The sequence below is a fragment of the Hemicordylus capensis genome, chromosome 6, assembly GCF_027244095.1.
Source record: "Hemicordylus capensis ecotype Gifberg chromosome 6, rHemCap1.1.pri, whole genome shotgun sequence".
Classification (NCBI taxonomy): Eukaryota; Metazoa; Chordata; class Lepidosauria; order Squamata; family Cordylidae; genus Hemicordylus; species Hemicordylus capensis.
The window spans coordinates 118,071,179-118,098,521 of NC_069662.1; the positions used below are offsets into that span (position 1 = coordinate 118,071,179).

The 27,343-nt window shown below is 44.1% G+C and overlaps 1 protein-coding gene across 3 annotated transcripts; it reads left to right on the forward strand.

The window, feature by feature from the left end:
- The first annotated feature begins 1,076 nt into the window (after positions 1–1,076).
- C6H7orf31 (chromosome 6 C7orf31 homolog) lies at positions 1,077–25,762 on the forward strand. 3 transcript variants are annotated; one of them, XM_053262113.1, is made up of 9 exons: positions 1,165–1,206; positions 3,479–3,738; positions 7,838–8,008; positions 15,123–15,152; positions 16,599–16,711; positions 20,304–20,392; positions 21,797–21,962; positions 23,821–23,912; positions 24,897–25,762. In XM_053262113.1, the coding sequence occupies exons 2-9, from the start codon at positions 3,605–3,607 to the stop codon at positions 25,698–25,700; spliced, it is 1,599 nt and encodes a 532-aa protein (XP_053118088.1). In that variant the 5' UTR covers positions 1,165–1,206; positions 3,479–3,604; the 3' UTR covers positions 25,701–25,762. The 3 variants fall into 3 exon arrangements, with proteins under 3 accessions (XP_053118089.1, XP_053118088.1, XP_053118090.1); XM_053262114.1 differs by lacking the exon at positions 3,479–3,738 and having other exon boundaries at positions 1,077–1,206; XM_053262115.1 differs by lacking the exon at positions 1,165–1,206 and having other exon boundaries at positions 3,689–3,738; positions 7,819–8,008.
- Positions 25,763–27,343: the final 1,581 nt, after the last annotated feature.

Sequence of the window (27,343 nt, forward strand, 5' to 3'; positions counted from 1 at the left end):
CTGGTAGCAATCAGAAGGTCTGCACCTTAAGTTCTCAAAGAGGAAATGGGAACTTGAGAACTCAGGAAAGCAACAGAGACCTGGGTTTCACTATTGCAGGACTGGCTTCACAAACAAGCCTGGTTATATTCAGTTTATGCACCAAAAATATTAACACTGGTTTTGAAGAATTATGGGATGTTTTTATCATTCCGTTCATATATAAAAAGAGTACAAATCCAAGCAGCATTCAAGCCCTAATTGTGTTATATTCAACACTCATATGACAAGAATACAGTGTACACAGCTTCAGGTCTGTACACAAGTACAGTTATTCTCACATTACGCTGAACACAGGCAAGGGTGCAGCTATAATTGAGCTAAAGGGTTCAAAGAACCTGGGCCCCCAGTTCCTGAGGGCTCCACAGCCCCAGCCCCAGTGTTCCCTCTAACAGGGATTTCCAGATGTGGTTGACTACAACTCCCACAATCCCCAGCCAAAGGCCACTGCAGCTGGGGATCCTGGGAGTTGTAGTGAACCACATCTGGGAATCCCTGTTAGAGGGAACACTGTCCATCCCTCCCTATTTTCTTCATCATCTCCCTCACTCTGAGGGGCCGCCAGAGAGAGGTGTGGCCTCCTATCCCCTAGCTCCACTCCTGAACACAGGTACAGCAGTACACTTCCTAGCTGCACTGTGCATTTTAGGGCCATATACTCAAGTTCACTTTTAACATGAACACAAGTACGGACATTCGCACAAAAACATGTACCACCATACAGATATCTGTATACTCGTACAACATCTGAATAGGGCTTCACTGAAAATGAAAATATATTCATTACTCTTGGATCTCTCTCTCTGTTTCCATTGTGACAAGACAGAGGGACAAAAGTTGTGCCTGAAAACAAAATTAGATTAGATTTCCCTTCCTTTAGTTTAATTAACTTTCCTTCTTGTTAGGTTAGTCCTGATAGCATAAGTAAAGAATTTCTCTCTCCCCCCACCCCATCTACAGCAATACATTTCACTCTTCTGCAGCCATTGGTCTATAATACATTGTGCCAGATTAAACATGTCCGTTTCAATCTTGAAGGGTGAAAAGCAACTGCCAGTACAACATATTTCAGGAGGAGCCAATGACCAAGTCATTGTGATGTCAGACATTACTTGGAGGACAGGCCAGGAAACAACCACAGTACACTGGACTGCAATAAACTGAAAGGTAGGTTGGAGGCTTAAAGCTGGTTTCTCTCTTCTAGCCATTGTTTTGTACAGGAAGTCCGCAACTTGCAAACAGGTCGATTTCTAAAAGTTCGCTAGTAAATCAGATGTTCATAACTCAGAACACATATAGCTCCCAAGAGCACCAACTTGTTTGCATGTGCCGGTTGGCATTTTTAAGTTGGGGACTAGCTGTAATCTGTTTCTGTGTATGGGTGTTTATAAGTTGACTATTTGTAACTCAGGGAGTGCTTGTATGGACTTCACGACTGCACAGAATGAATGGAAGATGGGAAGAGAACTAATGATTTTTCACATGATGCGTGTTAGAAAATGTCACTAGTGATTTATGGGCACCAAGTGAACATATGACTATAAGCTGCCTTATATTGGATCAGAGCATTGTTCCACTTTGCCCAGTATCACCTACTGTGACTGGCAGCAGCGCTTCAGAGTTTCACGCAGAGGTTGTTTCCAGCACCTGATCTGGGATCCATTATCCAGAGATGCTGGGACCGTCTGCATGTAAAGCAGGTGTTCTACCACCGAGCTATGTATGGCACCTTGGGTCTCACTCAGAGCTGTGCTTCTATTCCAGGTTTTCAAGTTCTAGATTTAGGCTCAAACTAGAGCCCTATATCCAGCCATTATTACTAAGATGCTGTATGTGAGTACAGTATGTAATACAAGGCCAGAAGTCCCACTCCAACCCTGTCAGTCATTCATGGCAGCACACTGCTCCTAGTTAGAAGAGCTCCTGGTTAGAAGATCCATAAGATGCTCATGGATCTGAAGATGTGACTGGAATCGCCTGCCATCAAAGAAGTACCTGCCATTACAGCTATGGCATTCAACTCTTCAGAGGGACACCCTTCCAGCCATGAGCATCTCACTGCCACAAATGACCGATGGGGTCAGGGCAGGGATTACAGCCCCATCTTACAAACTGTACTTGTGTGCAGTGTCTTCCTGCACACAAGTACATCTGAATATAATATCTGAATAGGGTTTAGATCCTCCTTCTTCAATCACATCAGGAGCCCCATTGGCTTGCTTGCCTTTATTTCTGTAAATAGTACATGTGGGGACAATATGGATCAGGACCACAGCGGAGGAGAGCAGGTTTTAACCCCCATGCAATCACAATCTGGGTCGCCCCTTCCCTCTGTACATGCTATTTGCCCTAGGGGGACGCTTCCATTAGTTCCAGTGGGAGCTTTTTCCCCTAAGGGAAATAGCATGCACAGAAGTGAGCAATCCAGGTTGAGACCATAGTAGGGAGCAGGATTAAAGCATTCATCTCCACACACCATGGTCCTGATTCATACCCTGTATCCTGTGCATGCCGTTTATAATGAGGGGAAACAAGCATACTTGAGCCAATAATATGATTGAAATCACATCTACTTTGTCCCCAAGTATATAATAAAAAAGACACTAATACAATAGTGACATCCCTGTTAGCAATACTGGACAAACAAAACTTTTGAATGTGTGGGGCTACTACCACAACTATTTCTTAAGGAAAACAAAAGCAAGGACCAATGCTCATGCTATGGTCACCATAGCAAGATGGACAGTTCTCCCAACAGCAACTGTCTTCCATGCATATTCCATTTGGTACAAGTTGAAAGAGGTCTCCCCTCCGCAAGAACTTCATCCCTTCTAGGGCTGTGCATGGAACTGGCTGGCCCAGTTTGGTTCTAGTCTGGACCGGACCTGAACCAGACCGGACCAGTTTGGTCCGGCACCCCCTCGAAACACACACCCCCAGTTTGGTTTGGTCCAGTGGGATGTGTGTGTGTGTGTGTGTGTGTGTGTGTGTGTGTGTGTGTGTGAACTCACCCCCTCTGGGGGACTTGCTCTAGGTGGCTGGTGGAATCCGCAGGGGTTCCCCCTCCACCTGCCAGCCTCCTTGCTTCCCAAACTGGCCCATTCAGCCAGCTCTTTGGCCCATTCGGGCCTTCCCCCTCCAGCACAGCATGGAGCCTGCCACACCTGTGCAATTGGCCTCTGCATGGCCTAGGTCATGCCACTGAACCACCCAACGGGGTGGTTCGGTTCGACCCCAAACAGTTGAACTGAACCGGTTCAACATCAAACCTGTTTGCACGTATCTAGTCCCTTCTGTTATTGTTCATATATTCTCACTAATACCTTTGCAGAGCAATCAGGACCTTGCTTATTTGAAATGGTGCCATTTTATTTTAGAGGAGATTTCTGGGGAGGTGGTTATTAGTTTTAAGGTTTTCATTACTTTATTGTTGTTTCAGAAATGAAAGGAGTCAGGCACTGTTGCAAATTCAGTTCCAATTACCTATTCAAACAGCAATTATTTGTTCAGACTACACAAACGTAGAAGATTGTACATCTATAAATCCTCTCTGTAGCTATTAAAGATGGAGGTGCATCCAGGCATGTCATATTACAATAATGTACAAGATGGAACAGCCTTAGAGATAAAAACTTTAGAATCTACTCATCACCTGACTCCACTGCATATTCCTCCAGGCCCACCTATGCCAGCAGATAGGTAAGAAATAGCAACACATTGTTGGCTTCTCTTTCTTCCATCATTTGTGTCTAGCCAATTTTCTTTTGTCATTTAATACTTGTGATTACAATATGTACACTTACTTGAGCGTAGGCCTTTTGAATCTGGATTCATTGAAACTTACTTCTGAGTAAACCTAGGATTGGGCTATAAATGGCAACACATCAACTAGTAGACATTTAACATGTGCTTTTTATCAGTTTATGGATGTGTAGACTGCATCTTATGCACGGGCCAGAGTGTAAGACTGTCCTTGAAGGATGGAAAACATCTGGGTTTTCTCTGGCAATCCTTGTTCACACATAAATGTTGCATGAGGCAGACTATTCCACTGTCAAACAGTTTTTACTATTAGGAAATTCTTCCTAATGTCTAGCCTGAATCTACTTCCTTGTAATTTCAACTCACTGGTTCCAGTCCTGCTCTCAGGAGCAACAGAGAACAAGTCCACTCTTTCTATGTGACAGTTCTTAAGATATGCCCACTTAGTCTTCTCTTCTTCAGTCTAAATGCACCCAGCTCCTTCAACCATACTTCATAGCCTCTGTTTTCAGCCCAGCTGTATAACAACTAAATCTACAGAAGGAAAAAGGTATCTCTGCACCAGCACTAGGAGTATAGGTACCCATACACTTGTTAGATCTGCACAATAATGTTTAGGTTTGCCTGCCCGCATTCTCCACCAATAACTGTTACCAGTTTTTATAGCTGCATACACCTTCTCCACCAATAAATCTATTACCAGGCTGTGGTAGTTACCACTCTTCATGACTATGCTTTGGCTTAATATGGTGAATTAACTCAACTTAGTGAAAACTGCAAACAGCCAAATTATACACTGAGGTATCAGAAAAAGCTGACTGTGAACAATAATCCTTATCTGGAGTACTCAAAAGGGCACAATAGAGTACAAGCAGGTTTCTTACAAACAAAACTGAGTTTTATTAAAGAACAGAGATTTACAGGTGAAAGGCAGAAGTTAGCACCACAGCAGATTTGCTGACAGTGATATTCCCTTAGGGGGTTAATGTTCTGAGAATAGCATAGTGTTGCTGCTAATATACACTTACAGGCTAGCGCCGAGGGACAAGAGATACAGTTGTGGGCACTAGGAAATGGGAGCGAGAGAGAGGGACAGAAAAAGTGACAATAAAGAAATAGTTCTATAGCTACCTGTCTTCTAGCTTTGCTTTGTACTAAAGCAATGAGATGGGAGATTTGCCTGGCAAGGGAAAACTCCAGGCAGCTAGGTTCTCAGCTTGCAAGTTATTGAGGGGGCCCCAAAATAGTGATTTCAGCTCAGGCTGATTTCTCAGGCTTGGGACTAGGACGCATTCACAGTATGCACCCTCCCCCCCAGGCTTTCAGTGGGGTGGATGTTTGGATTAGTGAGAGATGGGCATCCTCAATCCTTGGGAACAGAATGATGTGAAGCTGGGTGAATCCTGTATCCAAGAACCGTACAAAGTACTCATTCTAAGAGGGTTTTTTTAAAAAAATATCCTAAAGACTGAGCTTTCGAGGTCAAGCAGAGGCGTATCTAGGGAAAATAGCACCTAGGGCAAGCACTGAAATTGCACCCCCTGTCCAAACATCTGACACCCATCTTTCAGATAACTTTACTATAATATCAGCTGAAAAATATAAGTCAAGCTCGTTAATCTTTTAAAATTTCAAAAACTATTTAGCAGTGGATGTAGCCAGACCAGAAAATGCTGGAAAACTACCAATTTCAGTATGCTGGGGCTCATGAAATACCCAAATACTATGTGGAGGTGTACTTGGAAAACTAAACAGAAGTGACTATCTAATTCTCTACTATGCATTGTAGCATCACTATTACATAAGTTTTAAAAATAAATGGAGAATTTGGCTTTTCCCAGATACTCTGTAAATTATTAAAGGATATGCAGAGTAAACTGTGTCACTGCTTGGAATATATTCTAGTATTTCAGAAAGATAGCTAAAATGAGAGAAAGAGAGCAAGAAACTCCCAGTGGACCTTAATACTAAGGATTTCACACTGATTCAAAGACAAACTCACCATTAATAGCCATATTATTAAGACACCACATTTAACTCACTTATCATAAGAAGCAAAGTAAGAGCAAATGAATACAATCTTAGCTCATAAGCTTCAGCTCAGTATTCACAAGCCCTGATTCTCTGTACATAGTGCTAAACTGAACATGTGTACAGTGACTTATATTATATTAAATTAATTTTTTTTTAACCTGTAGCCCCTTTGGGGCACTTCCTATAGGCTGTGGGCGGTGGGTGTCTGCAAAGGTTACCCCTCCCACCGCTGGCCTCTAGGACCTCACAGAGACCATTTGAGCATGTGCAGTGGCCATTTTTTAAAATAATTTTTTTAATGGCCACTGAAAACAAAATGGCCATCGTGCAAGCTCAAATGGCCTCTGTGAGGCCTGGCATGGCCTAGGGCCTCACAGAGGCCATTTGAGCATGTGCAGTGGCCATTTCGTTTTTGGTGGCCATTTTTTAAAAAAAAAATTAATATTAGGAATTTGCGTCCCCCCTTCAAGTGGCGCCCAGGGCACGTGCCCTGCCTGCCCTACCCTAGATATGTCCCTGGGGTCAAGCTTGAGAGGGCTCAGCACTTTCCACCTTGTAAAATTCTAATCTTGGTGTTGATGCCTTCCAGTGCTAGCTATTGTTTCTAAGGGAAACTCAGATAAACTGAATAGCCTGAAGGTGGATATCACTTTGGATGTTAGACTCAACCAGTGAGATTAATCTAATCATGAGGCTCTGGTCGTCAAGTCCAATCTAATCAGTAGTTGGAAAAATATTTTGTAGTTGGGAAATATATTTTACACTTTTGACAGGGAGTTTGCTCTGTTGAGGAATTGCTTTATTAATTATTGTCTTTGATTTCCTGGGGAGGCATCATAGTATATGCATACCAAACTTAGTTAATTTCCTATGGATGTTCTCTTAGACATTCCTCTTAAAACAAAAGGCTGAATAGGTGATCTCCCAAAGGTGAAAACTACATGGGGATGGTACCAATTTTCAGCATGACTCACTTGACTGAATTTAAAAGTCTTCTCTATGCAAGGGAATCTGTCCCTGGTTACTTGGTATGTCTGGGTGTTCGTTCATTAAGAGAAAGAAAATCTACATTTCAATCTCAGTGTTCCAAAGCTTTGTCTCTCTGGCACTATCTACATGCTCAGGGCAGTGGCTATCAGAGTGGTATTTCCTAGTCCCTTATGATTGCACTAATGACCTTGGGGCACTAAGAAGAACCTGGTCAGAAGGACTTATTTCCTTTCATTGAGTCTGGCAGCGGCTTCTCCAAGGTTGCAGGTAGGAATCTCCCCCAGCCCTATCTTGGAGATGGCAGGGAGGGAACTTCCTAAGAGGAATATTTTACAGTGCTCACATGTAGTATCCCATTCATATGCAACCAGGGTGGACCCTGCTTAGCTAAGGGGACAAGTCATGCTTGCTAGCACAAGACCAGCTCTCCTCCCATCATTACAGATATCCAAGATTCAATCTGGGGGTACAATGGAATGCAATGGGAAGAGGCAGGCATGGCAACAAGGTCGCTCTTTCAGCATAATAACCTGGAGGGAGAAGTCGCAGATGATTTATTAATATTTCCCTTGATTTCAGCCTACGCAGTATCATTGCCACAAAAAACACGATTGATCTTTTGAATTCTATTAATGTAAGGATTGTTTCAGGCCCACCTAGTCCAGCATTGTACTTCCAACCAGATTCAATAACAGAATAAATGAAACGGGAACTTTTAATGGGAACTTTTAATGGGAACTTTTAAAAGAAACCTAAAAACCTCAGATGTTAAAGTTCTGTTATTAAAATATTAAACGTTAAAAACATCAGATGTTAAAGTTCTGTCACAGAAACAATTTTCTTAATTGCCCAAAGACTGGCAATTTTAGTTTGCTGTGCAGGACATATTGCTTTGCCATAAGTTTTTGAACTAGGCTGATGGCAAAGTATTTTATATCTGCCCAATAACACTGTAAGAGTTTAGAGTGTAATTCCTGTACTTGCTCTTTCAAGAAGTTTGGACTGGTTTCAGATATGAAGAACTAAGGAATACATTCCAGTTGTGCAAGCCCGTCTTGAAAGCAGGACAAGAATCTGGAGGGAGTGAGCCCATGCTGCCAGAATCTCACAGGAACTATGAGCCACCTTATAAGTTTGATCATGAACACCTCTACTATGGCAGTACCAGGGATGCCCCAGTCAGGTAGGTTTTTATGTTCTGTGTCTTTCAACCATTTAATGTTTGTTTTTTTACAAGGTTAAAAAGTTCAAATGAGGAGCTTCTGGGAGAGCTCCAAAGGGTTCCACATACTCCAACCCTTTCAGTCACCTTTTTCACCATTACCTCTTTCATGATTCTGGGTGCTTTCCAGATTGGACACTACAACAGTGTCTCTATGTGTCCGTTAAGTCTTCTTCCGAACAGTCTGTGTTTTGACATCACAGTCACTGCACTGTCAGCAAGGTGCTCTTCACATTTCTGATGCCTTCTTTTGGATTTTATTGCTGCGTTGCAGTCCTATAACATTGCATGGGCAGCACAAAAAAGCTGTATTTTCCCATTGTGGAGTTTTCACAGGACTGCTCCCCCTGCTGGTGGTTTTGCACAACAGCCTTAATTTACAGTTTCAATGTGCTCTGACCACACTGAAGCATTTTACCGCTGTTGGGCGAGTAATCTGGAAAGCACCCAGGAGGCAGCAGCAATTGTGCTCCAGGCTGCTGTTAGGTGCCTTTTAAAAAATAATAAAAACCCACAAGACATCGGAGCAGGGCTGCACAACTTCAGCCTTCCATCTCTTTTTAGAATACAGCTCCTGTGATGAAATGCAGATCTCCATCTTAGCTCAATAGTGTCTTACACATACACTCCACTCTGAGTGCTCTGCATGGGGAACATCCCTCCCTTTTGAAGTGGGGCAGTTTCTTACTTTGTCATTGAAGGGACAAGGCCATCAAGGTACAGGCCTAAACCCTTATTCACAATAGGTAGCCGGCTCAAACCAGACCCACCTTTAGACATGTAAGTTTAGGCCCATTAAGTTGGAGGAGTCTCCGGTTTAGAGGGAAAATCTCAAATCCCAACTGGCCCCAAACCAGCATGACATCAGAGATATCAGAGGCACTCTTACCTGGACTTCCAGGCCCAAGTCCAGGGCCTCCACACCCACTGGGGGCCTCCAAATACTCTGTATTCTGTCCTGAGTTGTGCTGGCCAAGCATGACCTCTGCTTTAGAGACAGAGGGGGGAGTGGGGAAAGAAATATGTGGGATGTAAAGTAAAGTGTGCCGTCAAGTCAATTTTGACTCCTGGTGCCCACAGAGCCCTGTGGTTTTCTTTGGTAGAATAAAGAAGAGGTTTGCCATTGCCTCCTCCCGCGTAGTATGAGATGATGCCTTTCAGAATCTTCCTGTATCGCTGCTGAAATGTTTCTGCTGATGCATATTTGCATGAATATACCTGTTTTATATCCTTATATGCTTGTGAGTTCAGTTGCTGTTTGCATTTTCAAGAACCCACATGTTTAAAATCCTGTCCGGGGAGCAGGGGGGGTGTCTCCAAAGCAGGGTGGGGGCTCCAAAGGCCTTTAGGTGATCCAGGCTCCAAAATTACCTAGGTGCACCCCAGAGCTGTGTCAGGATTTCTCATTGGATCCAAGAGCTGTCTATCCTGGGAAGAGGAAGACAACCTTTCCCCTCCCTAATGTCTATAAAAAGAGATGGCAAGGGCCTGGCCAGTGTTCACCATTTTCCATCTGCCAACGGGTGTTCCAGGGGAGAGGCTGCAGATATTAACCCTCTCTCAGCCAAGGACCTGCCTACTGTTGGACCAAGGTAAAACTCGGTCCGAGTTAGTTAATGTTTTAAGGGGACAACTTAACTTAGCTGTAACTGAATTTTATTATCATTTGATACAGTGCCACTAAGTTACTGTTTTGATTTTGTTATATTATGTTGACTTATGCTTTGTGTGTATTTTGACTGGTCGTGGACCATAATAAACTATTACTTACTAATGTTTTTGTATTTTCTTTTGAATTCCCATGTGCCTTTCTTTACTTCCATTTCCCCCTATTTTCCCCAATTCCTTGTTCTGTGTGCAACCCGTTTCTTAATAAAGTTAATATACTTAGAAGTGGCTTCAGTCTGGTTTATAAAGTTCTGGAGGGTTACTTGAAAAACTCTTCCCCATGTGTCTCATAAGGTCATGCACTACTGTTGACTTTTTAGAACATATTCTTATCTGGAGCTGGGCTGCATGGAACTCAGCTATATAGTCATGCAAGTCCTAAGCCAGACAGTTCTAGGTTGTTGAAGCCATGTCTAAGTCTGGTCAGTGGCTTTAGATCAGTCTTCAACTGGTGACAGCCTACCTCGCAGGAGTGGCATGCTCCTAGATTGGGATCAGAGCAAACTTTCTACTGAGGGTAGATCCCAGCAAAGCATAGAGTAACTCATGACTCATCACAGCTCCCATAACCCCAACATAGTGGTCAATAGTCAAGGATTATGGAAATTGCACTCCAACATCTACAGGAGGGTGTAAATTGTGTAGTCCTGCTCCACAGTCAGGAAAGGAAAACATCACCTTCACTCTTATTTGGCTTCATATGTCATCATGACATCATCATGAAACCAAATCAGTGAGGGCAATGCTTTTTCACTGTCTTGTAGATCATGCAAACCTCACTCTAAATGTGTGTATCTTTTATCTTGTAGATAAAAAGACAGCCCTTTTTTCTGGTTTTTAGCCAATGAGCTGTCCCTTGCTCTTTTTACATTTTTAGCTGCATTTGTTCTGGTTTTATTGAATTGTTTTTCTTTTCTTGTTAACCACCCTGGGGTCTAAGGATGAAGGGCAGTATATAAATATAAAATAAAATAAAAAGGGAGTGCCTAATACCAGCCAGGGATGTGATCACTGGTCAAGTTCACCCCATAAGGAACTCAGGAAGCTGCCTTATACTGAGTCAGACCATTGGTCCATCTAGCTCAGTCAGGGGCGTAACAAGGCTGGAGTGGGCCCAGAGACAAAATTTTAAAATGGGCCCCTCGCTGATACACACACTTCACAATATATAGTGTACTCACACTCACGTCCCCATTATGCCAGCTTCTCTAGAAAACTCCACTCCCTCACTTTAACCCCGTCCCTCCACCCTCCCATGGGGAAGAGCGCTCCCGGCTCAGAGTTGCTTCTGCAGACAAGGACTTTGCTGCATGCATGCCGCCTTTGCTCCGAACTTGGGGTTGGCTTTTCCACGGCACCGAAGCCCTGTGGGTGTTGGGGAGTCATGTGACTTGCCTCTGGGGGGCCCCTCGAGGCATGGGGGCCCCTAGGCAGCTGCCTCCCCTTGCCTAATAGTAGTTACGCCCCTGAGCTCAGTATTGTCTACACAGACTGGTAGCGGCTTCTCCAAGGTTGCAGGCAGGAGTCTCTCATAGCCCTATCTTGGAGATCCCAGGGAGGGAGCCAGCTGATCAGACAGAGGTCCATCAAGTCTAGCATCCTGCTTCTCACAGCAGCTATCCAGATGTTTTCAATAAGACATCTCCCTGCAACTAGGGGATAAAGACAACAGCCCTCCCTTCCTCCTGCTCCCCAGCAAGCAGGATTTAATAACATACTAGCTGGGCTGGGCACAGAGCATCTGCACCTCTAGTTTGCCGCAGCTGTTTTCTCTCCCTTACCCTCCACCCCCCCCCTTCTGACACTTATTTTCCCTGCCGGCCAGCCAGCAACCCGGCCACCTGCTGCCCACCACTTCCCCTGCCCACCAACCGGCCTATCACCTCTCACCAACTCCCGCTGGTGGCCACCTCCTCACCCACCCACCTTCTCGCCCACCTTCTCCTCCTCTTGACCACTGGCCGGCCCACAGGCCAGCCAGCTGTTTCCTCCAAGCAGCCAGCCAGCACGCCGCCACCACTGTTTTCTCCCCTGTCCCCATCACTATCCAGCTCACGAACTCTCGCAAGAGCTGCCACACATGGGATTAGCGATGGGTATGCCAGAGAAATATATATAAAGATGCATCTGAATCAGAAGGTTTAATATAACCAAAATGACTAACAGCTATTGGTGGACTGAAATATCTGACTTTAAATAGTATATAGAGGTAGGGTCCACACCCACCCCATCCCCCCACTTTGAATGCAGGTGTTCAGCACTTCCAGAGAACTGGCTGTTAACTGAAGAGAGCTGCTCTTGTGATAGCGAGCATGATTTGTCCCCTTAGCTAAGCAGGATCCACCCTGGTTGCATATGAATGGGAGACTAGAAGTGTGAGCACTGTGAGATATTCCCAGCAGGGGATCAAGCCACTCTGGGAAGAGCATTTAAGTTCCAAGTTCCTTCCCTAGCATCTCCAGGATGGGGCTGAGAGAGTCTCCTGCCTGCAACCTTGGAGAAGCTGCTGCCAGTCTGTGTAGGCAATACTGAGCTAGATGGACCTATGGTCTGACTCAGTATATGGCAGCTTCCTATGTTCCTAAAATATAGCCAGTTTAAAACCTTTGCTAAGGATGAACTGATTTTGCATGGTGCAGGATTAAAATTGCACTATTTTGTTTTACCACCTGGTGGCACCAAATCCTGGCACACGTTTTACAAATAGAAAATGAAAAATAAAACCTAGGCTAAACTTAAATACTTAAGTTTGAGTATTCAGAACATTTAGAAATAAGTTAAAGTTCTACAGGGAATACTTAAGGTCGGTTTTCCCTAGGAACAGCTAGCAAAGTCTTAGGAATTGCTAGCACAGCCCACATACAGTCCTGAGTTGGGTCCCTGAATAAAGTTCCACTGCTAAATTTCAACAATGCAAAGACAGTCCTGCATGAAATAGACACACTTCTCCTGAAGTGTCTGTAATGCTCCTGGTTGTATCTGGCTCCAGCCAGCTTGAAACAGCAGGCTAGAGCAGGAATTCCCAAGCTTGAGTCCTCAGTTGTTGCTGGACTACCACTCCCATCATCCCCAGCCACAGTTGTGTCTGGAGATGATGGGAGTTGCAGAACAACAGTATCTAGGGACTCAAGCTTTGGAATCTCTGGGCTAGAGAATGTAGGCCTGGTCTACCGTGGAAGAGAATGAAATGGTAGAATAGGCTATACCACTTCAGACTGCTGGTGGGAGGGGGAATATGCCTGCATAAAAACATCACTGCAAGTAAAATATGCTAGTACATATGAGAGAAAGGTTCCAACCCACCCTGCATTACATTATTACTTCTCTGCTGGCAGGAGAGTCGTTTATGCAGGGGTTAATTCATAAATGTGAACCATCACCTAAAAAGAGGTTGGGAATCCCTGATTGGGGGGGGGGGGCATTCATAAATGTGAATGGCATTGGGAGGGTTAACCCTGATCTCCCATACTGTTTTTTCAGTTAAAATGGTGCCTTTCCCCAAAGCTGCTCTTTGCCCAGTAATATGTGAGTAAGTATCTTACGCAGTCTGTGAGCCATCGTGCTCATTTCCAAGCCAGACAATTCAACCAATGTGAAGGTTGGTGAGTGTTTAACTGAATGAGTTGTGTTTGTGTTTCATTTCTAGCATTATGGTCTTTGACTTGGAATGCCTGCTTAAGATATTCTTGAAGGGTGCTGCTGGTTTTTTATATCAATTATTCAAATATTTCCTTGTATAAAGACATTTTTCTTTCTATTTGGCCTTGTGTATCCGATGTTTCTTCTGAGTAAATTTAACAGTTATATTTTAAGTACTTAACTGCCTGTACCTATAGCCAACTAAATTCTTTCAGTACTGATGTTTCGTTCTCCCCCCCCACCCTTTCCTTTAAAAAGGTGCATCAAGCAGGCACTAGCCTCTTTTTTGTACAGACCTCTTCAAGAAACCTTTTAACAAAACAAAAGCAGCACTCAGAGTAATAACTTTCATTGCCTTAAATATCTATTGATCTCTTAAACATGTCTGTTAGCTATAGAGCTCTGTAGTATAAGGGTGAAATCTACAAAGGTCAAAATACATAATTTTGTTGTCAGCCAGTTACAGCTGCTCTGAACAGTCCAGTAACCTTCAAATCATGTCCAGCCACCTTGGCCTTCCCATTCTATGGGTTTGCAGTTGTATGGACAACTTTCTAGTGCCAAAGCATATGAAATATGAACTGCTAGTATCCATGGATACAATCCTCTGATTCTTTGGCTACCATATGCATGATTACAGAATATATATATAGGAGCTTAACCCATGCAGAGCATCTGCATGCCAGTACTTGATTGCTCCCCTCACCCACTGCCACAGCCCCCCTCACCTCAGAGATCTCTACATCCTCACCTGAGCTGCGCTCCTCCTCCTCCTCCTCCTCCTCCTCCTCCTCCTCCATCCGGTTGCTTCCATCCCCCTCACCCTTCCTGGTCACTCCTCCATCCCTTTACTCCATCCCCCTCACCCCTCTTGGTGGCGGCTGCAGCATTGCTGGCACCTATTGGCCAAGCTGGAGCCCCCTATCCCCAGAGACCTCCCCACCTCAGTCCCGCTCCTGCTCCTCCCCACAGGAGCAGCAGCAGTTGACCAGGCCCTTCCTCGCTGCCGCCACCACCACGGCCACTCATTCCCCTTAGGCCACTGACAGGCCCAGGTCAGTCCTTTGCCTGCCTGCCTGCCTCTGCCAATGGCCTCGGTAGCCCCAAACAGCATCAGTGGTTAACTGGGCCCTTCCTTGCTGCCAATAGGTATCGCCATGGCCTCTCGTTCCCCTCAGGCTGCTGACAGGCTCAGGCCAGTCCCTCGCCCTTCCTTCTTTCTCTCTCCCCCTCCCTCCCTTCTTTTTCTCTCTCCTCCACTCGCTCTTCCCCTGCATCTTTCTTCCCTTCCCTCCTCTTTCTCTTTCTCTCCCCCTTCCTGAGTTAACAGATCTTGTTCATCTTGTTTCCTCTTTCCTCCCTCATGGCCCCTCTCTTCGCAGACCCCTGCCACTATATATATATTCCTCTCCTCTACAATCAAGAACATCTTCCAACCAGTAACAGTTGCATTCCAGCTGACTTTAACCATCACAGGCTCCTCCTCCCTATCTGCATATGGAATCCCCACTGCCCAATCACCATGGTGCCACAGGTTCCTCCTCCCTGTCTGCATATGGAATCCCCACTGCCCAATCACCATGGTGCTTCTGCTCCCACAGGGTCCTCCTCCCTATCTGCATATGGAATCTCCACTGCCCAATCACCACAGTGCTTCTGTTCGCAAACTCTCATGAGAGCTGCCATGCACAGGATTAGCCACGTGTACGCCTTAGAGAATTATATATAGAGATACTTAAGTGATTGACTTTTCTCTCTGCCATTATAGACTTCCAGACCTGCCAGAGAATTCAGTCAAGTAGGTATATATGTATATTATATTATATCCATCCCTGTTAAAAAAGAACATTCTGTTTTATTTTTACAGTACCCTGCAAGGAGATGAAAAAATTATCACTAATGTCTTGTTTCTTGGTCAGAATTATCTTGGCTAGAAACAGAATTACTCTCTTGTTATCACTAATATCTCTTTTGAAATTGTTGTCTTGTTTCTTGGCCAGAATTATTTTCAGTTTATTTTTATCAAAGACTTGTCACTTTCAAGTCAATAGATTGTGTCCAGTCTGTAGCAATCCAATGGAAACTTCTCATGTAGAAGTCCTTTTGAAAGGAATGGAAATCTTGCAAAAATATAAACTTTGCCCCTGCACAGCTCCTACTTCTGTGAGGATTGTGCATTGAGAGGCTGTTGTGCCCTTTAATGAAGTCAGACATCACCGTATGGTAGTGGCACTTGTGAGAAGACAGTTTCATAGTTTTGTCCTTCCAGTGTACCTTGCTTCTTCCAACATGGAAGGAGAGCTGGTCTTGTGGTAGCAAGCATGACTTGTTCCCTTTGCTAAGCAGGATCCATCCTTGTTGCATATGAATGGGAGACTACATGTGTGAGCACTTTAAGATATTCATCTCAGGGAATGGGGCCGCTCTGGGAAGAGCAAAAGGTTCCAAGTTCCCTCCCTGGCATCTCCAAGATAGGGCTGAGAGAGATTCCTGCCTGCAACCTTGCAGAAGCCACTGCCAGTCTGTGTGGACAATACTGAGGTAGATGGACCAATGGTCTGACTCGGTATATGGCAGTTTCCTATGTTCCTGAGTGCAGCTGTTCCCATTCCTACCCGTCCTGAAATTTAAAGTTCAAAAAGAAATAAAGCAAGAGTTCATGTGCAACCCAGTCCTGAATTTTACTCAGAAGTCAGTCCCACTGTGTTCAATTGGGCTCACTCCTAAGTGTGCACAGGATTGTAGCCTTGTAGTTTCTTTTTAGAATGTGAGCCCTTTGGGGACAGGGTTCCATCTTATTTGTTTGTTATTTCACTTAAACTGCCCTGAGCCATTTTTGGAAGGGTGGTATAGAAATAAAATTATTAATTATTAATTATTATTATTAATCATTATTATTATTTCTTGTTCACACAGTCAGACAGGTGTTATTGGCTGGTTTGTTTTATCCAGACATCGAGTCCTTCCCAAGGGCCTGGGATGGCTGAATTTATTGTTATCATTATCATTATCATTAATAATCATCATCACCCGGAGGAAGAAGGGCCAGTGTGGAAAAACTTCATGCTAGGGAAAGGGAGGCAAGACAGAATGAGCTGGGATTCTTTCCCTCCCACCCTCCACCGCTATACCTTATTCTAAGGAACCACATTTTTTTTTGTGATATTAACAATATCTGAGAGAATGTACTACTACTCGCTTTGTGTCCTTGTCAAATATTTATAAGATCTATTGTGTTCTCTAGATGTGCGAGCAGACCAGAACATAAGCTACCCATTCAAAGTACTCATCTTGTTGAGAGCCGCTATCGGCCTTTTCATCCCTACATCCATGCTTGTCGGAACCTTAACATCAGAGGTAAAGCATCAATCAGTTGATTTAGTTTAAAGATGCTTTCCATGTTCTCCAGTGTCTTTTTGTTGTTGTTAAGAAGCCACCTAATGGCGCAGCTGGGAAATGACTCAATTATCAGGCCAGAGGTTGACAGTTCGAATCCCCGCTGGTATGTTTCCCAGAGGGCAGCAGCGATATAGGAAGATGCTGAAAGGCATCTCAAATTGTGTGGGAGACGGCAATGGTAAACCCCTCCTGTATTCTACCAAAGTCAGCCACAAAGACAGGGCTCTGTGGTCTCCAGGAGTCAACACCGACTCGATGGCACACTTTACCTTCAGAGAAGGTATGATCAACCCCAAGGTTCTCCAGTTGCTAGAAGGCAGAGCCCCACCAGAATACTTAAACTACAACACAATTATCCAGTTTAAAAGCATAGATATGCTTGCTGGCATCTTAAGCAGCTTTTAATCATTTAGGGCTAATGACATTAATCAGCAGGTCAAATTGAATTAAAGAGCTGGTCTCTCTAGCCACCCATCCTCACAATGCTGAATAAGAATGCTTAAGTAGGCAGTGTGATTGTTGCCTGGTTAACAAACAAGATTTGCAGCACACCATACAAAACTGAGAATTGGCATTTCAGCCACCCCAACTTGTACATTTTCCATTTCTGACTGTTCTTTATTTCTTATTGGCTCTAAGAGGTATAGAGGTGGACAGGCGTTCAAGCTCTATTTTTGCATTGCAAGAGACTATCCAAGGACAAGTTCTATTCCAAGCAAAGCTTATCAGTTTAAGAATGATGGCCTCAAGAATGGCATATAGCCTCTCTTGAGGAATTCTTAGGCTCTCTTTCTTATTCCCTCTATGTGTTCCTTTATTGGCCAAAAAAAAAAAAAAAAATCATCACAATTGACTATACTGACAGAGCTGCAGCTTAGAAGACTATTACATGATTATCCCTGCACCCAAATAATTGTTAAAAGCACTCTGCAAAAGTGAATATATATTCTGCTATGTACTCCAAAGCCACGAATCACAGTATGGTGTAATGAACTGAGCCATGTAAAGAAACAGCCACAGCTGTTTTGCTTCTGTAGGTAAACACTGTTTTTAAATATGCTGTTGTAGACATGTGTGTGTGCATACACACACACTGATGGTGATGATGGTGATGATGATGATGATGATGATTTAGCATAAGCTGGGATTGTATTTCTTTCTCAAGTATATTCCTGGTTGCAGCTTGTATCCTACCAGTGAATGGAGTGAAGGAGAGAAACGCACAATTTTCTCTATGGAATGATAGAAGCAGGGAACAAGACTGGGATAACAATTGCTCACATCAGTCTTACATTAGATCAAAGCTAAGATAATTTTACAGATTCCAGGAGCCCTTGGAATCCCCCTGCCCTGAATAGTTGTCTTGTTGGTATGGCCCATTGGGCCGGGCCAGCCCTAGCTCACAGGAACACAGGAACACAGGAAGCTGCCATATACTGAGTCAGACCATTGGTCTATCTAGCTCAGTATTGTCTTCACAGACTGGCAGCGGCTTCTCCAAGGTTGCAGGCAGGAATCTCTCTCAGCCCTATCTTGGAGAAGCCAGGGAGGGAACTTGGAACCTTCTGCTCTTCCCAGAGCGGCTCTATCCCCTGAGGGGAATATCTGACAGTGCTCACACTTCTAGTCTCCCTTTCATATGCAACCAGGGCAGACCCTGCTTAGCTTAAGGGGACAAGTCATGCTTGCTACCACAAGACCAGCTCTCCTCTCCTAGAAAATCTTGTCCTAACTTGGAGAAGCAAGGGAGGGAACTTGAAACCTTCCGCTCTTCCCAGAGCGGCTCCATCCCCTGAGGGGAAGATCTTACAGTGCTCACACACTTCTAGTCTCCCATTCATATGCAACCCGGGTGGAGCCTGCTTAGCTAAGGGGACAAGTCATGCTTGCTACCGCAAGACCAAAGCTACTTCATACACTAAGCTAGGCCACTGGTGGTCATTCATACATGGTGCTGCTTTCAAAAACACAAGGAGGAGATTCTCACGATCCACCAAAAGCAGGCTAAGGGAGCCTAGCCTGCTTTGTGAGGATCATGTGCTGCCACAGGAACTGCATGTCTCCCAAGCAAAAAAACCCTCCTAATTCCCCCTCCCCTTAGACAAGGTTAGCGGAGCGAGCGCTCCACTAACCCCATCTATTTGATCGTGTATTGCTGCGCCGCGGCTCCACGCCACGGCAGCACATGAGGAGACCCCCGCCAGGAGGCTGAAACAAGCCTCCCAGCCCTCCTGGCCCTGGGGGTCTCTCCAGGATGCCCTGCGCACTCGCTAAGCCAGCCCGCTCTCCCCACAAACCCCATCCAGGGGAGTCTCACTGATGGTGAGACTCGCCTCAAGAGGTGCAAGCTTTAGCACTGCAACCAGGATGCTGCAATAACTATACTACAACTATGAATACTTATAGACCACTTTTCCACCAAAGTTCTCAAAGTTATTTACATAAATACATAAATAAATGAGATGGTTCCCTGTCCACAAAGGGCTCACTATCTAAAAAGAAGAACATAGTCACCAGCAGCAGCCACTGGAGGGATGCTGTGCTGGCGTTGACTAGGGCCAGGGAATTCTCCACCCAGCAGGCTTTACCGCAAGTTTTCTGGGAGGCTTTACTGTAATCTCAACGTTATCCCAAAAACCCAATGCAGAAAGTGGATTTTTTAATTTTTTTAACCCCGGATATAAATCGGACTGCACTCTAACGTGCAGTGAAAAACCCAGATTGTGTGTGAAGTGCTGCTCGATAGCTCAGAGGGACTTCAGGGTAAATCTGCCCAATATGTGAATGCACACCCTCCATTCTGGAGGGGATGCGAGCTAAAGCTGTTTTAAGAGCTGCTTTAAAAAGTCCTGTGTGAAAATCATCCCGTCGTTCTCCCCTTACTCAATATGAGAGAATCACCACTTTAAAAGGTGCCTCCTTACTCAGTTAGCAGGGCTATACAATGCACACCTGTCTTTCAGAATCACTGGCTGACCTCCTAACAAAGCATGTGTGCAAGAAGCCTCTGCAGGGAAAGGCTGGGAGCTCACGTGCAACTCCTTCAGTGTGTTGTTGCGCCAGAGGGTTAAGAAAGTCACTGACCTGCAATGATATGTTTCCAATCTTATACAAGGCTTCCAGAGCACAAGCAGAACTTGGAGGTCTTAGTCCTCTGGCACAACAGTGCCTAAAAAGCAGAGGAGGATTGGGGGAGTTGCATGTGGGGTCCCTCCACACCCCGCATGATTTGTTAGTCAGGGTGTCAGACACTGTTCTATAGAAACACTCAAGAAATGTCTCTGGCAATTCCTCCTTGCTGTGCCTGCAGTGATGGTATAGACAGACCAAGCTTTAAGAGATGCTAGGCCAGAGAAATGGAGCTGCTTTGGTTTCACCTTAAGTTTTGTTTTTAGTTGTAAGCAGCAATGAAGGATGTGAGAGGTGCCAGTTTTGTGTTTAAATTTAAGCAGAATTCTTGCAGCGTTAACTCAAGCTAGGAGAGAGACGTGTCTTAATACCTGAGCTTCTTGAATTCATAGAGCAACTGGTTTTGCCCTGAATTTTTCAGGTAATGCCTATAGAAGTGAAGATGCCAGCAAACCTTTGGAGATTAATATGGAGGCCACAAGGTGGCCAGGACAATATCGGTGCTATCATGTAGGTACTCACTGCATGGTTTATTTTATTATTTATTTTATAATAAATAATAGAGAGTGCCATTTTCTGCATGACCCCCACCACGCATTAAGGTCATCTGCAGAGGTCCGCCTCCAGCTGCCATTGGCTCATCTGATGGAAACTCAGGATTGGGCCATTTTCACAGCTGCTCCTAGGCTGAAAAATGTGCTCCCTACAGAAAGCCAAGGCTTAACATTACTGGCCTTCAAGAGAGTCCTTAAGTTTTCCTTTTTTTGGTCTGGCCTTCCAGGGCTTTTAAACTATTTTAAAACTGTTTTATATTGTTTTCTATTTTGGTTGCTTTGTTAGTTTTAATTGATTATGTTTTTGTTTTGTTTGTTTTGAACCACCCAGAGCCGATAGATGGGGCGGCATAGAAATATAATAAACATTCATCAAACAGTTGGCTTAGGAAAGCAAAACCATTCATTATAAACATAGTTGGTGGAAGTTGTTCACTGCCTGCTTAAACTATCAAAATATGTCTGCCGTAACAGAAGTAATGCCCACTGGAGTGACTAGGTGTCACTCATATAACAAGCATACTTAGTTACAAGTATGAGCAACATCTTAGTTATGTCATTTGTTTTCTCCCAACTAAGCAGATGTGAAGATTTTCTGTTTAATTTTGAAAACCTGATTGATTTCCAAATGTGTTGTGCAGAAGCCTCCCAAATGGGGTGGTACATAAGAACAGCCCTGCTGGATCAGGCCCAAGGCCCATCTAGTCCAGCATCCTGTTTCGCACAGTAGCCCACCAGATGCCACTGGAAGCCTACACACAGGAGTTGAGGACATGCCCTCTCTCCTGCTGTTACTCCCCTGCAACTAGTACTCAGAGGCATCCTGCCTTTGAGGCTGGAGGTGGCCTATAGCCCTCCAACTAGTAGCTGTTGATAGACCTCTCCTCCATGAAATTATCCAAACCCCTCTTAAAGACATCCAGGTTGTTGGCTGTCACCACATCTTGTGGCAGCATACGTTTTGCATGCAGAAGGTCCCAGGCTCAATCCCTGACATCTCTAGGAAAAGGCCCCTGTCAAGAATCCTCCAAAGCCACTACCAGTCCGTTTCTGTTTCAAAGGGGAGGAGTGTAGCTCAGCAGTAAAGCTCATGCCTTTCATGAAGAAGGTTCCAGTTTCCATCTCAGGTAGCAGGTGTTGGGGGAAACCACTACCTGGAGAGCTGTCGCCAGCCAATACATTGTAGCTGGAGATGATGGTAGTTGTAGTTCAGCAACATCTGGAGTACCACTGGTTGGGAATCCCGGCCAACGCTCTGATGCAGTATTGGCAGCTTTATAAGTTCACATGCACTCACTCACATAGTTCATTCTGCAAGTTTTGTAAAATACTTGTTTTGTTTTGTTTTGTTTTCCGTTAGCTTTCTCAGAGTCCTGGTCAGGGAAATGATCCAAATGCTTCACCTGTCAAGGTTCCTAAATCCGCTTGGAAACCTGCAGAGCTTAACATCTCAGCCAGAGCTGTCAACATGCTGGCAAATGTCAAGAAGTCCCTTTGGCTGTCAACTTACAAGCGGGACTACACAGGTACACTTAAAAATATATATATATCCAGAATGCTAGAGATCAAGACAGGAATTAAAGATATCTTAGTTCAGAGGTTCTCAGCCTTGGGTCCCCAGGGAGTTATTCACACATTGCTTTATGCCGCAGGGTATCCAAGGAGCTAAACTACTTTGCAGTAGATTCAAAACAGTTTAATTCAGGGGATTAGATGGACAGTTCACATAGTCATGGGCTCCTCCCCGCACTCCCTGTGATCTTTCTCCTATTTGCATTCCCACTGCTTGCTCCATTTTTTCCTCCAACCAATCACATCCCAGTTGGAGGTGCAAGATACCTCCCTTCAGTATTACTTTTTTTAAAGTTTGACAGCCAGCCAGATTTCCACAAAATTGACAAGACAAAACAACAGAACACTTAACCCCAACCTGCCAAATCTGACCCAGATCTTTGCTGGTCTTTAAAATGAACTTGCCTTTGTGAAATCATTGCTACCTCTCTGTAATGAAGAAAAATCAGTTGAGACACAAAGGGCTCAGGTTACATCTAATCTGCAGTCTCCATTGTTAAGTTTCCAAACATCTGCATGTTTGGGACCAAATTTGAGAGCAAAGGAAGACCCACATTTTGCATGTGCTTGCATTTAACTCAGGAATTTCTCCCTCCCCCCTCTCCTTCTGGATTCCCTTCACAGAATTGGATCAATCTGCCACAACCCCCGGCCGCCCCCAGCTCTTGTAATTGCAAATCACTCAAAGAACACATCAAACTGAGCTGTCAAACTCTCCTTTGCTGACACTTGGTGTTACGGAAATCCATCCAGCAGACATTTTAAAAAACAACAACACGAAAGTGCAAGTAAGCCGAATTAGCAGCAATGGCCCCTCCACACATAGAAGGAAAAAGTTGGAGCAGAGCAGAAGCCTCAGGGTTTTTTTCAAAAGCTGCTAGAAATACAGGATTTTTAAAAGCCAGACATACTTTGGGGCTAAGCCAGAATGCTCAGCCTCAATTCGGGGGGGGGGGGGGGGGACGGGGGACAGAGTCATGTCTGGTTATGTCTGGTCCCTGATAACCTGCAGGAACTTTGGGGTAAATGCAGCTAATATGAGGACTGGCCCACTCCATTTCAGAGGATATTCAAAGTAAAAGTCCCGTGTGTGAAACCTCCAGGTGTTGTTCACCTGTTCCCAGCCACAACTGTAATTCAACAACATATATAGGGACCCAAGGTTGGAAGCAGTATTCCCTGTAAGAGGGATTCTCAGATGCTGTTTACTACAACTCCCATAATCCCCAGCCAAAGGCCACTGCATCTGGGGATTCTGGGAGTTGTAGTCAACAACATCTGGGAATCCCTCTTACAGAGAACACTGGTTGGAAGCCTCTGTCTTAGCTGATTGATTGCACAGTTTTATTCCATTGATTATATTTGCATATGAGTATAAACAACAATTCTGAAGCAAAAGAAGTAGACTGTTTTAGATGGTGCATGTTTGTATCAGAAGAAGCCTTCTGTGGGAGAAAACAGGGGAAAATGTATCTTCAAAGATGGTGCTTGCCATCTGCAGGTTTGCTGTAGTTTGTTTTTAATACCTGTATTACAAAATATTAAGATTTGCTGGACAGTTAACTAGGGTCATATTTTTAGTCAGTCAATCCAACCAATTAAGATAATGGTCTGCTTAAATATACACCCATTTCCAAGGTTATCATACTGTTATCTGTATTATCAAATGTATTATTTCTATTGTAAGAAACAAAAAACAAAAAACCAAAGAAAATAAGAAAATAGAAAAGTTACTTCAGCCCTCTTTGAAAACCTGAATAAAAGATTACATTGTAACTTCCTCTATTAACATCAGTATCTGTTTTACTTAAGGCACAGGTCCCATGAACCCCTTGCTGTTGGATGACTACGATGCCAAGGTAATTGGCAGAGCAACCGGAGAACTGGGCAAAGATATCGAACTGGTATGTATGGCATCTAATAGCTTTCCAGACTAATCCTATATATTAGCTTTATTTTTAGCAGGACATCATTTTATTGATATGTGCTGATAAAAACCCTGCAAGAGACAGAGTCTAAAAGATAGTGAGGCCCTGAAAAGGACCCGAGCTTTATGATGTCTACTGTTGCTTTCTCCTTGCATTTACATAAAGATGCACTTACAATTCATTTCCTTATTTTCAAAGGGCACTTATCAAGGATTAAGCCATGCTTAAGGACATGTGTCCTTAAGAGACATATAATAAATTGAATAAATAAAATAAGAGAAGGACATGTGTATATAAAGATTCCTGAGCTACTCACCAGCCATCTTCTCAACAGAGGCTATTGTTTGCGGTGACCGTACCCAGCTGGTGATTTTAGATAGAAGCCTTGTGAGCATATGGGCACACCCCAGCGCCTCGGAAAGCTGGGCTGAGATTAATCCAGCTCTCATTGTTGTTGGCTTCACTGAAACTACAGTTTCTTCAACACGAAGCTATGTCCCATAGAGGGAGTGGGCAAAAAGCCAGGGTCAGCACAAGTCCAAGGGGATGCAAGATAACCCTTTAAGTCCTAGAACTTTCAGACGTTACATTCTCTTAGACCATTGCAAGGTGAGAACTGTAGTTACATTGTTCTGGGAAAGAATACATAACAACATCCAAACAACTTGACGATGACATTTTCCCCCACCCCCATGCAATATCCTAAACTGATGGCGGCAGTAATCAGTCTTATTTTTCTTGGTCAATGGAAGGCACCTTCCATTGAGAGAAGTGACAAAGATGAAGCTCAGTGGCTTTACTCAGTCTGAATCGTTACATGGGCTTTTCACAAATATCTCTTAACATACCCGCTTTTCCCGCAGTAGCGACACTCTCACAATATATGCAGATGAAGAGTTGCATGTAAGTGTACTTATTGTAAACATAAAGTCATCAGTTCCTAAATGATTCATTCCTCAGAGACAAACATTTCCATCACGTACATCTCAAGTAAGACCCTTAGAGGGACGTATCGCACGCTTTCTTCAAGACAGACTGCCTCACGCAGAAAACACGCAACAGCAAGATTCTGTGGATGTCCACTTCATACAAGGAATGCCTCCACTTCAGGATACAAACAACTCAGCTATAGGCAGTTACTCGGGTGGCGTATTGAGCTGTGGGGAAATTTTGCCAAAGGCACTTCAGCAGCATCCCAACACTGAGAACAGAACTAAGAGGAGAAACGAGAACTTGCTACAGAATCAGTCTCAAGGAGATTACCAGGGAGGAAGTGGTTTCCTTCCAGGGGAAGGGTTTCGGAAAATCACAGATACCTGGAAAACAGAGCACTTGTACCAAAGACAGCTTACAGTGCCCCCTGAACCAGAGGAACTCCTGAAGCCTCCAGATCCTATTTACTATGAAGACTTGAAGCCCTCCCGTTTAGACAAATACATCGTGTGGGACAATCCTGTCAGCCTCAGCAAACCAGGTGTAGAACATCTATGCTATGAAAAGCATGGTAACCTCCAGGATCTCCAGTATGCTTCTGACCTCCAAGACATCACAGACAGCAGGGCATCCCCAGGATGGCTTCCAAACTGCGGAGTGGAACGGCCTCAAACCAAATTGCTTGACATCCAGGATTCTTTTACAAAAACTGATACAATCAAGCGTTTCTATGAACTATCAAGAGGAGGAATTCGGGACCTCCGGGAGCATGACAGGGAAGGCAAAAAGCACAGATTCCAGGGTGTCATTCATGCCTATCTCTTTCACTGACACAAGTTGTCTTCCTTTCAAAAGCAGAGGATGGGAATAATAAATCTCATTCAAACCCTCCAGTTATTACTTGTGATTAGACATTTATTCAGTGTATATACCACTTTTCAGCAAAGAGTTTGCAAAGTGGTTTACATAGTAAAAAGGAAATCTCTTTCCAGAAGCACCCAGTACCTCCAACTGGGAACAGAACAGATGACCATGTCCAGGCAGGAAGTTAGGACTAGTCCTGACAAATAATCCCACCCACCCCGCCCAGAGATAGCTAGCTTGATAGCAGATCAGATGCTGACAGGAGGGAAGTTAATAGCTCCATGTCATGCTGGAGGAAGGGATCAAGTGGAGTGCCACAAGGCTCATTTCTGGGCCCTGTGCTGTGCAACGTTTTCATAAATGACTTGGAAGAGGGGACGGCTATCAAATTTGCAAATGACACACAGCTGGAAGTGCAGGGGGGTAGCCAACACCTAATAACACAAAATAAAGATTCAATCCAATCTGAATAGGCTGAAATATTGTGCCAAACCCAACAAGATGAAGTTCAACAGAGACAAACGGGTCAGGGAAATTAAAAGCACTAGTACAGAATGGATAAGTTTACCCCTGCTAACTGAGCAAAGAGGCACCTTTTAAAGTGGTTATTTTAAAGCAGGAGGAGAGCAACTGGCCCTATCCAACCCCAGCACAGCATTCCTCCCATGGCTGTTGCCGGTTTCTTTTTAGCTTGTGAGCCCTTTGGGGACAGGAGCCCATCTTAATTCATTATGTATTATTTATTTTTCTATGTAAACCACTTTGAGAACTTTGGTTGAAGAGTGGTATAGAAATATTCGTAGTAGGAGTAGGATGGGTGGCAGCAGTATGCGTGAAAGGGACTAGGTGTCTTATTGGACAAGGAGCTGAACATGAGCCAGCAGTGTGAGACAGCTCCTTAAAAAGCTAATGCAGTCTTAGGCTGCAGTAACAGAAGCATAGTGTCCAGATCAAAATAATTAATGGTTCCATTCTACTTTGTACTACTCAGATCCCTCTTGGAATATGTGTCCAGTTCTGGGCCCTGCATAATTTTTTCAAAATAATAATAATAATAAACTGGAATGAGTTCAGAGGTAGGTAACAAAGATGGTGAGAGGACTGGAAATCAAGTCCTGTGAGGAACGGTTGAAAGAACTGTTTCAGTATATTTAGCATGTAGAAGAGAAAGCAAAGGAGAGATGTAATAGCCATCTAGTAATACTGAAGAGCTGTTATAATGGAGGAGCAGGCTTGTTTTCCAATGCACCTGAAGGCAGGATTAAACCAATGGGCTGAAATTACAAGGAAGCCAATTTAGGTTAGACATTAGGAAAAATCTCCTAATTGTATGAGTCTGTTGTATCCGTCTGTCTCTTGCAGTATCAAGTCTTGTATCAGTCTGTCTCTTGCAATTGTATCAGTCTGTCTCTCTTTCAATGGCAGCCTCTCCTTCACTGAGATTTTCAAACAGAGGCTGGGCAACCATCTGTCAGTGATGCTGTAGTAGTTTCCTGCACTGAGAAGAAGGGTGGACTAGAAGACCTCCAATGTCCCTTATGATTCTAAAATGCTATTGTTCTGAGTTGCCCTCTTCCCTCAGTCAATAGCTGTTCTGGCTGTCTTAGCCT

Excerpts from the sequence above, each read along its gene's own strand:
- C6H7orf31 (XM_053262113.1), top strand. The coding sequence starts at position 3,605 with ATGGAGGTGCATCCAGGCATGTCATATTACAATAATGTACAAGATGGA. Across the intron at positions 20,393-21,796 it reads GACAATATCGGTGCTATCAT|CTTTCTCAGAGTCCTGGTCA; the intron begins GTAGGTACTCAC and ends GTTTTCCGTTAG. Across the intron at positions 23,913-24,896 it reads TGGGCAAAGATATCGAACTG|AGACAAACATTTCCATCACG; the intron begins GTATGTATGGCA and ends TTCATTCCTCAG.